The 14,427-nt window shown below is 38.5% G+C and overlaps 2 protein-coding genes across 2 annotated transcripts; both read right to left on the reverse strand.

The window, feature by feature from the left end:
• Positions 1 to 5,515: 5,515 nt before the first annotated feature.
• Positions 5,516 to 8,740, reverse strand: LOC133018839 (lipopolysaccharide-induced tumor necrosis factor-alpha factor-like). The gene is made up of 4 exons (XM_061085196.1): positions 8,620 to 8,740; positions 6,053 to 6,103; positions 5,769 to 5,916; positions 5,516 to 5,621 (listed from the first exon to the last, which is right to left on the reverse strand). Exons 1-4 carry the CDS (start codon positions 8,738 to 8,740, stop codon positions 5,516 to 5,518), a joined length of 426 nt encoding a protein of 141 aa, XP_060941179.1.
• Positions 8,741 to 12,506: 3,766 nt separating this feature from the next.
• Positions 12,507 to 13,820, reverse strand: LOC133018855 (LITAF domain-containing protein-like). Its single transcript, XM_061085197.1, has 4 exons — positions 13,739 to 13,820; positions 13,001 to 13,054; positions 12,722 to 12,869; positions 12,507 to 12,609 (listed from the first exon to the last, which is right to left on the reverse strand). Exons 1-4 carry the CDS (start codon positions 13,818 to 13,820, stop codon positions 12,507 to 12,509), a joined length of 387 nt encoding a protein of 128 aa, XP_060941180.1.
• Between the last annotated feature and the right edge of the window lie 607 nt (positions 13,821 to 14,427).

A 14,427-nucleotide genomic window follows, 5' to 3' on the forward strand; every position in this document is an offset into this window, starting at 1 on the left:
TGACCCATATCCCATCCTTCCACCAAGGTTCAATAACTTTTGTGTGAAGTTGCTTACAAACATACTAACCGACAAGCGAGAATGGCATACAGGGAAGCACATTCCTCCTTCAAGGCCCAGCAGTCCCTGTAAAATCAGGCTGCACCGAATACACACTTATAGAAATCTTTCCCCATTAATATATAAGAAATAAATCTGGGAAACCAGTGAAAATGTTACAAAAAGCCAGATCTCACAATGTTAAAGCAAGTGATTCCTAGATCCGCCCCCTTATTTGGACCTGTACCAAAGTTTGATGGGTCCCTAATACTGCATCCTTCCACTTAGTTTCCATTCAGAAGTTTTTCATTCAGAAGGTTTCGAGTAATATTGTTTACAGACAACAAACGAACCTAACCTCAGACTGAGGCAATAAAGTAAAAAGGAACCTAGAGGATGTTTCTTTTATGTATTATTCAAAGTTTCTTCAAATTATCCACTGTTCTCTCCCAAGGAAGGCAAGTGACACGTAGTGTTTAAGATGTTGGGATTTGGGTCCAGATTTAAAGCTTGAGGCTCCACTCTTTTTGCAGAGGGACAAACTGCAAAATTATTAATCGCAGGTAAGAATTAAACAAACAAATGCTACCACACTGACTCTGTGTAAGGAAGCAGGTATTTTGACATAGTAGAGGAACAGGTTTCGATTGAGATCTTTGGTGTTACCCTTGAAAGCTCCATAACTTTTCTAGTTTCACATTCTGCACATTCTACAGTAGAACTCAGCAGTCGTTTGTGTTCCTATTAAATCTCTGTTCTGATGTTTGCAGAACAATTTCTCTCTTTGCTTGTTTTCTATATTTGTAGAGCATTACTGTATGTTGTGTGTATGTGTTGGTAAACTGGCAAATGTGTTTTTTCCCAGTAATGTTGTAACTGTGTCCATGGGCTTAGGTGGACTTGTTTGTTTGTCTGAAGGGTTACACAAAAACTAAGGGAGGCATTTTAATCACTACCCTATAATTTGCGAGATTTTTTTTTTCTTCACATATTTCTTAAAGAATAACTTATTGACTTTGATGAAGAAATCAGGCATATTTAGTGGACCGATATTTGTGTGTGTGTGTGTGTGTGTGTGTGTGTGTGTGTGTGTGTGTGTGTGTGTGTGTGTGTGTGTGTGTGTGTGTGTGTGTGTGTGTGTGTGTGTGTGTGTGTGTGTGTGTGTGTGTGTAAGAGGACTGGTGTTGGTAGGTAGTTGGCACATGATGTTCAAGCTCTGGAATTTTCCGTGAACACTGTTGCTCTCAGTATTCCCGTCATGTTCATTTGCTCTGTTGACGTCTATCACGGTTGCTGATTCAAAGTCTTTTTAAGTTCAGTGAATAAATAAAGGTTAAAATTGCCCCTTAGCATCTGATTCATATGTGACAAACCAAAGCCACCGGTCAACTGGTACACTAATACAAACCAAACACAAACACAGGTTTACAGCAGTTGTTTCCTCTCACCACAAAGCACAAAACACATGTACGTGCTAATGTTTAGTTTGCATTCAACAAAGACGATTTTTGTTTCTGTCTGTCTAGAGCACAGAATAAATGAAAATATGCTTATATCTCAACAAACATCGACAACTTGTTACTCAGAAATGTTCATCCGAAATATTTCAGATTTTGAAGGACAGAAGCATAGTGAAACTGCATGCACCACCACTATGAACTGTTACTTTAACATTTCAAAACTGTGCAATATTCACTGTACTATATTAATTTGTAAAATAATGTATATAATATTAACGGTTATGTGCGATCCATTCGCTGTACATATTCTGACACATAATATATTTCAGAACACTTTAGATACCGATTTAGGGTTAGATACCGCTTTATATTCCTTCACCCAAGTACTGCATGCTACTTATGTGATGTATTTCTGCTGCTGTAACATTGCAAATGCCCCCTTTGCTGGACTAATAACACCCTTTTAATCTAATATGAATGAACAAAATCAGACGAGCAGGAAGATGTCAGGCTCTGCTTTTTTTATCGGAATCTTTCCCATTTGTATGTCTTATTTCAGGAGTTGTACGTGTGCACCTAAATCCAGACTTTTGGAAACACAATCAAGTCCAGTTGTTGATGTGCACATGTACATCTTCTGAAAATGCCATGACCTGGATGACTGAGAATTTTTTCACAGATCTCTTGCTGCTTACCTTGGTAAGGAGGACAGGAGGGTGTGTCAGAGCCGGTCACTGTTTGCTTCTGTGATGTTTGAGAAAGACAAATTTCATTTTAGTGCGTCGGTAAAGAGGAGGAGCAACACTATGAAAAAAAAGTCTTTGAATGTGATTTCATCATTTACAATAACCACACTGTGCTAACATTAAGTAGCAATTCCAACAAAACTCTTTTAAGGTATTTAATAGTTTTGTTTATTTATTTTAATTTGAATACTACAGTAGCTTACCACCAATTTAAAATATTCTTTATTGATTCAAACTCTTATTTTTCCAGTGCAAACATGCTCTTTTGCAGATGAGGCCTATTTGCAAAGATAGTCTTAACAACTGATAAGATCAAGTGAGTGAAACCACCTGACATGTAAAAAAGAGTCATGGTGGAAGAACATTTCAGTGAAACATATTGATCAGTTGCTCACTTCACCATGTGTTTGAGAATTATCACCTCCAAGTCAATTTCAATAAAACAAATAAGTTTCTATATGTAGCCTGTCTCTTCACAACCTTGCCTTGACAGCTTCAAATCCCTTGGACTCACACCAGACCGTTGACTCAGCTTTGAACAGTCTCCGGAGATACAAAACAGGAGCCAGCAAAGATCCAGAAACTTAAAGGACACTCTCCCTCACACATCTTCTCCATCTGTTGTACAAATCAACCCATCCTACTTTAAACCTCCACCTGTTTCGTCACCAAGCTCTCTGTCACAACCCGCAAATTACACGTGTAACATGCAACTCTCCCCAAGTGACTCGCTGTAATAAATCTCTGGATGGCAAACAACTTTCTCAGACTAAACCTCTCCAAATCAGATGTTATTTTGCTTTCACCTCCAGCTGAAATGAAATGACGGCAGACCTCAGTGATCTAGAACCATTTACCCAGTCCATGGTGCTCTGAAGACAATCTGGTCCTGAACTCCACGAAAACCAAAGAATTCATAATAGACTCCAAGAGAGACAGAGCAGACCCCGATCCACTCTACATCAATGGGGACTGCGTTGAAAGAGTCACAGTCTTCAGGTTCCTGGGCCCCCCCATGGGCACCCACATTGCTCAGGACCTCTCCTGGATGGATAACACCACTGCAGCAATGAAGAAGGCACAGCAGCCGCTCTTCTTCCTGAGGATCCTCAGGAAAAACAACCTGCTGGAGAAGCCGCTGGTGTCCTTCTGTGCCGCAGCAGAGCAGCCAACATCCTGAAGAACCCTCTCCACCCTGGACATCATCTGTTTGACCTGCTGACCTCTGGCAGACGCTTCAGGTCAATCAAATCCCGGACACACTTTGAAAAACCACTTCTACCCCACAGCCATAAGAGAACTTAATTCGGCTAAAAACGGACAAACGGATTGTTTGGGACCTGAAATATTGTTAACAGATGTTTACATCCACAGGAATGCACCCTCTGTACAGATACTAAATTGACTATGCTGCGAAAATATCTCCTGTTCTGTTTTTAAATTTAAATTTCACTTCTTTTTTTACCTCATGCCTACACTATTATTATTATTATTATTTAATATGTTATTATATATTTTTTTTGTTATGTATATATTACACTTTATTGTGCACCTTAAGGATTGCTGCTAATTTTCATTGTTCACTGTGCGATGACAATAAAAAAGATTCTATTCTAATAATTAAAACCTATTAATAAAAAACAAACATCACAATACAGCACTCACAAAGTCACTAATAAGCATGTCAACTAATTGACTTTAAGTGATGAAGTAGAATGATTAGACGTGATCACCAGTTTGCTTTGCCTTAAATTAGTATTTAAATATTATTTAACAACTAATGAAGTTAACAGGTCAACTGTACAACCCATTCTTCCACTTCTCTGCTTCTGCATTATAAAGTGACCCAGTGAGGGAGGTGCAAAGACACGTACAACCTTGAAGATGTAGGCAGGCATCAGCAAAATACTTCAAACTAATGAAATTCAACTGTTTGTATATTTGTGCCTTGAGGCAGTGGTGATCGCTGTCGGCCTTCCAGTCCCATGTTTCTTATCAAGGGACTCAATTGGTCTTATGAGTCGTCATGCTTGCGTGTGACCAGCTCATGAAATAATATATTATGTGAGAGAAGATGATAGCATGTATGTTGGGTATGGTCTTAAGTGTCTGAAATTACATATGTTTACTGTCATGCTTTTTGAAATTATAAGTTTGAATCTTGAATTATAGCAGAAATATTTAAAATCAGAGAACACTCTGAGCTTTTCTCCTTGAACAAAGACATCTGGTTAGCAAGTGTATGTGGATTTTCGTGTAGAAAAAAAAACTTCATTGCTATAGGATATATGTTTGTCATCAGCACTGGGAAGTACCAGGTTACCCATCTTTTAGACAATTCAAACTACTATATTTTCTGCACTGACTGTTTTGATTAAATGGAGATAAGCCCACATTTCCATTTTCAGCATTCTTTGTAAACATTGTTATGAATCTGTATAGCTGCCTTTCTTTGTAGTTTATAGGCAAAACACTGATATTGTAGACTGAAGATGGAAATATTATTTTCCCTTACTCCTCGAGGTGGATCTGCAGGATTGATTCCAGTTTGACTTTTAAGCAGTGTTTAAGACCCAGACTGGAAACAAAGATGGACATCATGAAGCAAAAGCATATATGACCCCTGGTGGCTGAATGCAGTACAGGTCATAAACTCGCATGTTCAAGTGTTGCTTTATTCGGTAAGTTTGGTTAATATATATATATACAGTCTGTGGTTGAACCTATCAAGTGGTAAAACAATGTGAGTTTCATTGAAATAATAATGGCTGCTTTAATGATGTAATTTCTAGGTTTGATAAATACCAACAACAATGACAGAGCTATACTTTAGTACATTCTGCTAATTAATTGCTTAAATATCTAATAAATTAAAACATGATTATAATTTATTTTGCTTCAGGATTTTCAGTTGAGACTTAAAATAAATGGTATCTTTCAGTAATAAAGTCGAGACCAAGAATGAAAGTTACATTACAGTGAAGATTTATTGATTATTTATCCATTTGAATAATGACATGTTATAAGCAGTTATATGAGCTATTGCCCTCATTAAGATGATTCTCATTCAAATTATTTTATAATGTCAATGTTTATTATCTTGGTACTGTGCCACAAATTATGACTTTGTTAATGTTCTAATATTTTCTATTTAAAAAATGAAATCAATTTAATATTATCAGAGAAAGGTAAATAATTCGATTTTACTTGCATGGATTGTTTTTCTACATTTTATCGTTGTGATTTTAGAGTTAAGACGACTCTGCTGTTTCATCCGCGTTGGTAGACATGCAGGACGGTGTGACACTCGGGGCAGGAGTGCTGCACATCCTTAATGGCATCCACACAGAAGGGGATGAAACAGCAAGGCCAGCACCTGGAGGGGAGGAAAGTCAAAATAATACTTGATTACTCAGCGCTATGTGTGTGTGTGTGTGTGTGTGTGTGTGTGTGTGTGTGTGTGTGTGTGTGTGTGTGTGTGTGTGTGTGTGTGTGTGTGTGTGTGTGTGGGGTCTGTACTCACATCAAGACTCCAAGTATCCCACAGGTCATCCACGTGCACAAACCATATATGTACTTGACTTCACTGAGTACAGTGGTTTGGCAGCGAGGACACATCATGTGTGCTGGGGCCTCAGTTGGCAGTTGCTGCACCATTACCACCGGATTCACTGTTAGTAGAAAAAAAACTAGTATTGGTGACAATCACATTCCACCTATTTCCAAGGACTAGTCCCTGAACATGAACCTGTCAGAGTGCCAGACAGTATATGTGTACTTGTGATACAGTTGGAGAGAGACACTTACCAGGGTGTATGATCTGAGGCTGTTGCTGGGAGTACTGGTATGCAGGTTGAACTGTATATGAGAAGACATTATCAGACTTTTATTTTGAGAAAGGTTTTCTGATAGAAATTCATCTTGAGATTTGAAATAATGAAATTCACAGACTGGAGTTGCTTTTGAGTCTTTATAATAATAAGCTCTGCGGAGTTTAGCAAGCACGCATGCTCAACATGGAACAACTGGCCGCAAGTTCACAAAAGCCAGAATCAGAATCAGAATTCTTTTATTTGCCAAGTATGTTTGCACATACAGGAAATTGCCTTGGTGTCATTGGTGCACTGCACAGCAGCGAGACCTTGTCAGGGGACTTCCACAACCTTAGACACTGGTCAGTGGAATTTCCATAACAGTTTGAAAATCATTCACTAACAAGGCCCATACCCCAAATATATGTGAATTAAAGATATGAATGGAAATTTACAAATTGACCCTGAGGGGAAATTAAGGGACGTTGAGGTGAAGATTCATAGGCTGATCTGGGAGGAAGCACAGGTGAGGGACGAAAGGATGAACGGATGGGGTAGGGATGAAAGGATACGTGTAGGGATGAGGGAGGGATGATGCAGGAATGAGGGTGGGGAGGAGGGAAGAGAGGATGAAGGGATGACTGATGAAGGGATGAGGATATGGATAAGGGAACAGGGATGAAGGAATGAGTCTAGGGATGCGGGATGAAGGGATGAGATTTGGGATAAGGGAACAGGTATGAAGGAGGAGGGGGGGTAGGGATAAGGGAAGGTGGATCAATGGATGTGGGTCGGGGTCACCGTCTCTTTCTCTTCTCTTTCTCCACTGAAGGGAAAGGTTGTGTTGAAGAATCTTAGATAAACAGCAGGTGATTGGTTGACCAGGTATACACTGTGTGCACAATTATTAGGCAAGTGAGTATTTTGACCATATCATCAGTTTTACGCATATTTTTTCAACTCCAAGCTGTATAAACTTGAATGCCTATTGGATTTAAGCATATCAGGTGATGTGTATTTGTGAAATGAGGGAGGATGTGGCCTAAGGAGATCAACACCCTATATCAAGGTGTGCATAATTATAAGGCAGCTTCTTTTCCTCAGGCAAAATGGGCCAAAAAAGAGATTTAATGGACTCTGAAAAGTCAAAAATTGTAAAAAGTATTTCAGAGGGATGTAGCACTCTTGAAATTGCTGAGATATTGGGACGTGATCACAGAACCATCAAACGTTTTGTTGCAAATAGTCAACAGGGTCGCAAGAAACATGTTATGCAAATGAATTGCCAAAGATTTGAGAAGAATCAAACTTTAAGCTACCAGGAACCCATTATCCTCCAGAACTGTCATATTCCAGAACTGCAACCTACCTGGAGTGTCCAGAAGTACAAGGTGTTCAGTACTCAGAGACATGGCCAAGGTAAGGAAGGCTGAAACCCGACCACCACTGAACAAGAAACATAAGTTGAAACGTCAAGACTGGGCCAAGAAATATCTGAAGACAGATTTTTCAAAGATTTTATGGACTGATGAGATGAGAGTGACTCTTGACGGACCAGATGGATGGGCCAGTGTCCAGTAACGGGCACAGAGCTCCACTTCGACTCGGACGCCAGCAAGGTGAAGGTGGGGTACTGGTGGGCTGGTATTATTAAAGATGAGCTAGTTGGACCTTTTCAAGTTGAAGATGGACTATAAATCAATTCCAAACCCTACTGACAGTTTTTAGAAGACAGTTTCTTCAAGCAGTGGTACAGGAAAAAGTCTGCATCATTCAAGAAGACCAAGATTTTTATGCAGGACAATGCTCCATCACATGCATCAAAGTACTCCACTGCGTGGCTAGCCAGTAAAGGCCTTAAAGATGAAAGAATAATGACATGACCCCCTTCCTCACATGACCTAAACCCTATTGAGAACTTGTGGTCCCTTCTTAAAGGGGAGATTTACACCTCTCTGAACAGTGTCTGGGAGGCTGTGGTTGCTGCTGCACAAAAAAACGATCGTTAACAGATCAAGAAACTGACAGAATCCATGAATGGAAGGCTTATTACTGATTATTGAAAAGAAGGGTGGCTATACTGGTCACTGATTTTTTTTTTTAAATGACAAATGTTTATTTGTACATTTTGATTTGTTTGTTTATTATTCTCACTTTAACAGATGAATATAATCATGTGAGATGGGAACATTTTCATTTTTCATTTAGTTGCATAATAATTCTGCACACAAAGATATTCTCCTAAGAAAGCCCAAACCTCACTTTTACTTTCTTAAATATTCAGGTTTGAGTTTAATTAACATTTTGGATTGTCCGAGAGCACTGTAGTTGTTCAATAATAAAAGGAATCATCAAAAATACAACTTGCCTAATAATTGTGCACACAGTGTATGTCCGATTGACAGAGGCAAAGTTGAAGCGTGGCCCTGCTCCTGAACCGCTAACTTCATTCAAACATTAAACACACACCCCTAGGACACGTGTTAGGATGGGAGGAATAATTCAAGAAATAAGAACAACATTACAATAAAAGAGAAAAAAAAGTCCCATGACCAAACTCACCAGAGTAGATAGCAGTCGGAGGGCCTCCCTGATAGCCTCCCATGTCAAAGCCTGCAGGGGGGCCTGGGTATGGTGGTGCTGGATCTGTGATCACCAGGGGATCTCCCTGACCCTTTTCCATGATGCCTGCTTAATGGACTCGGGAAAACTCTTGGATGGAAGAAAAGTTATAGAGTGGAAAACGGCCTTTTCATCCAATAATGTTTTCTAATGGTCCCCTGATCTCAATGAAGGACAATCGGTTGACTCAGTTGTCAAAATGTGGTGGTGGTGAAAACCTGCAAATCAAGTTTTTAGCCAACAGTAAGCCAACACTGAATAAACAGTCACTCACTCTATGTAGGTGAGGAGGTTGAGTGTATTTACATTTTTCCATTGAAATTGAACAGGTTTTTATCGTTACACTTTCAACAGCAATAGAACTCTTGTATGACCACACATTCTCTTATTCATAAGAGATTTTATACATGTATAGGTTTAGTTTGCATTCATCACAGACGGTTACTCTGACCTTGTGTCTCTGGTAGTCTATAGAGCTCGGAATAAATGAAAATATGCCTGATACCTTAACAAACGTTGACTCCTTGTAACAAGTCAAATGCTACTGAGTCGTATTTTAGTTTTTGAAGAATAGAATCATATGAATACTTAAATCAGGAAGATGTCAGGTTCTGATCGCATCTAGGTTGTTGTTGTTTTTTTTAATCCAAACCTTAGCTGTTCCCATCTGTATGTTTTATTGATATATTGTTGCTTACCTTGATAAGTGCGAGAAAGCCTGGCACCTTTCCTTCTATGACGAGAGATAACACCAAACACCACTGTCATGTGAATGGAGGGAGGTGGAGCAACACCAGGAAAAGGTAGGTCTAGGTGAAGGATAACCTGTTTTGTCTTATTTGGAGAGTTTCAACATATAACTCTGTTGTATGACTCCTACACAATCACCATCTGTTTAACATTTCCAACTAAATGGTTTCATTTATTATCTCTATTTTATGACAATATTCAATATCCAAATTCTTAAAAAGATGTATTGTTTCCAAACTCTATTTCTTAACAGCGGAAACTGTGAGAAAGATTTCAGGTATGACGTCTTTGCAGAGATCATATGAAATTTCCCACGGGATTAATAAAGTATCCATCTATCTATCTATCTATCTATGAATAAATATTGATTGGGTAATGAAGTTACATGTAGAAACATAAAATGCTTTAGACTATTGTAAAGATTATTAAAGGTTTAAAATGCAACATTAAACCTCCACTTTATAAAAGAAATACTGCACTTGTGTGAGATGTACTGAGTGTGTTGGGAATTAAAAATGCTAATTTGCGTGCTCATTTTCAAGTTCGTCAAATGAATGCAGTGCCTCTTCAGTATTCCAGTCGATATCTATCACGATTGATGATTCACAGTCTTATTAAGTTCAGTGAATAAATAAAGGTTAACATTTACCCTTAACATCTGGGGAATCTTCTTCACAGTGAAAAAAACAAACGGGTAAGAATCTGTCTGTTGAATCATTAAAGATCAAACACTGGCTTCCGAGTTTTCTCCGTTTTCACTTCAGCTGATAAACAATTCCGCCTTTATATGGTTTAACACTGGAGGGCAAGTCAGGAAGTCAGGACGTGACTGAATACAAAACATGGATGAGACATGGGGGGAAATAAATGTCAAATTTTCTGACACCAGTCGCTTGTAGTCTCCAAATTTTACTTCGGTCAAATTTAAATTTGTGTTGGGAATTTTGGCTTTAAAGAATTCCCCAGTCTTTAAACCAGTGACCTGAGCCTGTCTTCACAACCAACTTTTGATAGTGAGTGAAAATATAATAAATGTAATATTATGAGCTGTCTAGAGCCCCTGGGTGCGCAACCTTGTAATGAAAACCAGTTGAGTTTGATTTGTCTTGAACATAGTTCGACAGACCTTAAATAGTCCTATCACTCATTTCAACAAAACTGTACGGTGAGAGAGTGCGTCATGGTTCTAATCTTTATTTAACGTTTTAAGGTTCAATACTCCAAAAGATGGATAAACACAATTTAGGAATAAGGAAGATTTGCCTGTATTGTAAGGCAGGAGAAATCAACTAACAGCTTTGTTCTGTAAAAAGTTTACGGATAAATACACATGAAAACACAGTCTATTTCACGTTTCTTTTTGTTAAGGCAGATTTTTTTGTTTTCTTTCTTAAAGAGCTGCAAAGTCCTATCCATTCCAGTTCAGATCAATGATATAATTTCCGTGTTAAGTAAACAGAAACCCAGACACGCTGTATATATATATACACAGTCTGTGGTTGAACCTATCAAGTGGTGATACAATGTGAGTTTCATAGCACATAATAATGGCTGCTTTTATGATGTAATTTCTATGTTTGATAAATACCACCTACCATGACAGAGCTATACTCTAGTACATTCTGCTAATTAATTGCTTAAAGATCTAATAAGTTATAACATGACTATAACTTATTTTGCTTCAGGATTTTCAGATGAGACTTAGAAATAAATGGTATCTTTCAGTAATAAAGTCGAGACCAAGATTGAAAGTTACATTTCAGTGACGATTTATTGGTTATTTATCCATTTGACAGAGGATGTACTTCCTGCGGCAGCTGAAGAATTTCAACCTGCCAAAGTCAATGATGGTGCACTTCTACACCTGCATCATCGAGTCCATCCTCACCTCCTCCATCTCCATCTGGTTCGCTGCTGCCACTGCAAACGACAAAGGCAGGCTGCAGCGTATCATCCGCTCTGCTGAGAAGGTGATTGGCCGCAATCTGCCATCTCTCCAGGACCTGTTTACCTCGAGGACTCTGAGGCGTGCAGGTAAGATTGTGGCCGATCCTTCTCACCCGGGTCACAAACTCTTTGAGGTTCTTCCCTCCGGCAGGAGGCTGCGGGCCATCAGGACTAAAACCGCCCGCCACAAGACCAGCTTCTTCCCGACTGCAGTGGGCCTTATCAATAAGGCCCGGGACCCCCACCTGACTTGGACCTTTATTCCACCCCCACACCTCAAGGATGTGTTACATTAATTTATATTTTATATTTTATATTTTATATTTTATATTTTATATTTTATATTTTATATTTTATATTTTATATTTTATATTTTATATTTTATATTTTATATTTTATATTTTATATTTTATATTTTATATTTTATATTTTATATTTTATATTTTATATTTTATATTTTATATTTTATATTTTATATTTTATATTTTATTATATGATATTATACTGTATTACATTGCATATTGCAATTTGACACCGTTCACTGTTTTGCCTTTTTGCATTTTGAATTTCACTTTTTACTTCACTTTTTATATCTTTTGTCTTTTATATATTTTTATATAGATATGTTTATGTCTCAATAAATGCTACCTTGTATAAATATTAGAAAAAGTGAGTAAATAAGAAGTAAATAGTGAGTAAATATATATAGTTTTTTTATTATTATTATTGTTTTTCTTATGTGTGGTGTATTTATTGTGTTTTTATGTTTCTATGTTCATTGTATGCACCAATAACCAGAGCAAATTCCAGGTAGGTGTTAACCTACTTGGCAATAAATACCTTCTGATTCCGATTCTGATTGAATAATGACATGGTATAAGCAGTTATATGAGCTATTGCACCCTCATTGAGATGATTCTCATTCCATTTATTTTATAATGCCAATTTTTATTATCTTGGTACTGTGCCACAAATTATGACTTTGTTCATGTTGAAACATTTTCTCTTTAAAAAAATGAAATCAATTTAATATTATCAGAAAAAAGTGAATAATTTGATTTTTCTTTCATGAATGGTTTTTCTAAATTGTTTTGTTGTGATTTTAGAGTTGAGACGCCTCTGCTGTTTCTTCAGCGTTTGTGGAGATGCAGGACGGTGTGACACTCGGGGCAGGAGTGCTCCACATCCTGATAGGAGGTCACAAAGAAGGGGATGAAACAGCAAGGCCAGCACCTGGAGGGGAGGAAAGTCAAAATAATACTTGATTACATATTTGTGTGTGTGTGTGTGTGTGTGTGTGTGTGTGTGTGTGTGTGTGTGTGTGTGTGTTGGGATCTGTACTCACAAGAAGACTCCAAGTAGCCCACAGGTCACCCACGTGCACATACTATATTTGAACTTAGTTTTACTCAGTACAGTCTTTTTGCAGCGAGAACACATCATGTGTCCTGGAGCCTCAGTTGGAAGTTGCTGCACCACAGCCGCCTGACTCACTGTTAGTAGAAAAAAACTAGTATTAGTGACAATCCCAATCCACATATTTCCAATGACTTGTCACTGAACATGAACCTGTCAGAGTGCCAGACAGTATATGTAAGTCAGACAGTTGGAGAGAGACACCTACCAGGCTGTGTGATCTGAGGCTGTTGCTGGGAGTACTGGTATACAGGTTGTTGAGCTGTTTATGAGAAGACATTATCAGACTTTTCTCTTGAGAAAGGCTTGAAAAACATTCACTAATAAGGACCATGCCCCAACTATATGTGAATTAAAGATTTGAATGGTAAATTTATAAATTGACACTGAGGGGAAATTAAGAGACGTTGAGGTCAAGATACATCTCATAGGATGAAAGGATGAGGGAGGGATGATGGAGGAATGAGGCTGAGGATGAGGGAGGAGAGGATAAAGGGATGAGTGTGGCTCGCAGGATGACATTTGGGAAGAGGGAGGGAGGATGCAGGAATGATGGTGGGGATGAGGGAAGAGAGGATAAAGGGAGGGAGGATGAAGGGATGAGATTTGGGATAAGAAAACAAGTATGAAGGAGGGGGTGGTCAGGGATAAGGGAAGGTGGATCAATGGATGTGGGTCGGGGACACCGTCTCTTTCTCTTCTCTTTCTCCACTGAAGGGAAAGGTTGTGTTGAAGAATCTTAGATAAACAGCAGGTGATTGGTTGACCAGGTATATGTCGGATTGACAGAGGTGAAGTTGAAGCGTGGCCCTGCTCCTGAACCGCTCACTTCATTCAAACATTAAACACACACTCCTACCACATGGGTTTAGACGGGAGGAATAATTCAAGAAATAAGAACAACATTTCAATAAAAGAGAAAAAAAAGTTCCATGACCAAACTCACCAGGGTAGACAGCAGTCGGAGGAGGGCCTCCCTGATAGCCTGCATCTGTCATCGGCAGGGGAACTCCCTGACCCGTTTCCATGATGCCTGCTTAATGGACTTGGGAAAACTCTTGGAAGGCAGAAAAATTTAGAGTAGAAAACTACCTTTTCATCCAATAATGTTTTCCAATGATCCCCTGATCTCTGTCAATGAAGGACAGTCGGGTGACTCAGTGGTTAAAATGTGTTGGGGGGGCAAATCAAGTTTTTCAACAGCAAGCCACCACTAATTAAAAAGTCACTGACTCTATGCAGGCGAGCAGGTTGGGTGGCATTACATTTCTCCGTTGTAATGGAACAGGTTTTGTTGTTACACTTTCAACAGCTAAAGAACTCTTGTATGACGACATATTCTCTTATTCATCTCATTTCTCATCTTAATTATCCTCCTGTACCTACTCATTATTCTCATTTAATTACAACTTCAGCTTGTAAAAGTATGACTTTCATCTCATTAAATGATCACTCGATTCTTGTAATATTGACCTACTTATCAACTACAACTTTATACTTTGCTTTGCCTACTTTAGCTGTAATAGTCCATCATAACCTCAAGATCCCTTCACTATGTACAAGTATAGGTGAAGTTTGCAGTCTATGGAGCTCAGAATAAATGAAAATATGCCTAATACCTCAACAAACATTGAC

The sequence above is a fragment of the Limanda limanda genome, chromosome 2 (assembly GCF_963576545.1).
Source record: "Limanda limanda chromosome 2, fLimLim1.1, whole genome shotgun sequence".
Lineage (NCBI taxonomy): Eukaryota > Metazoa > Chordata > Actinopteri > Pleuronectiformes > Pleuronectidae > Limanda > Limanda limanda.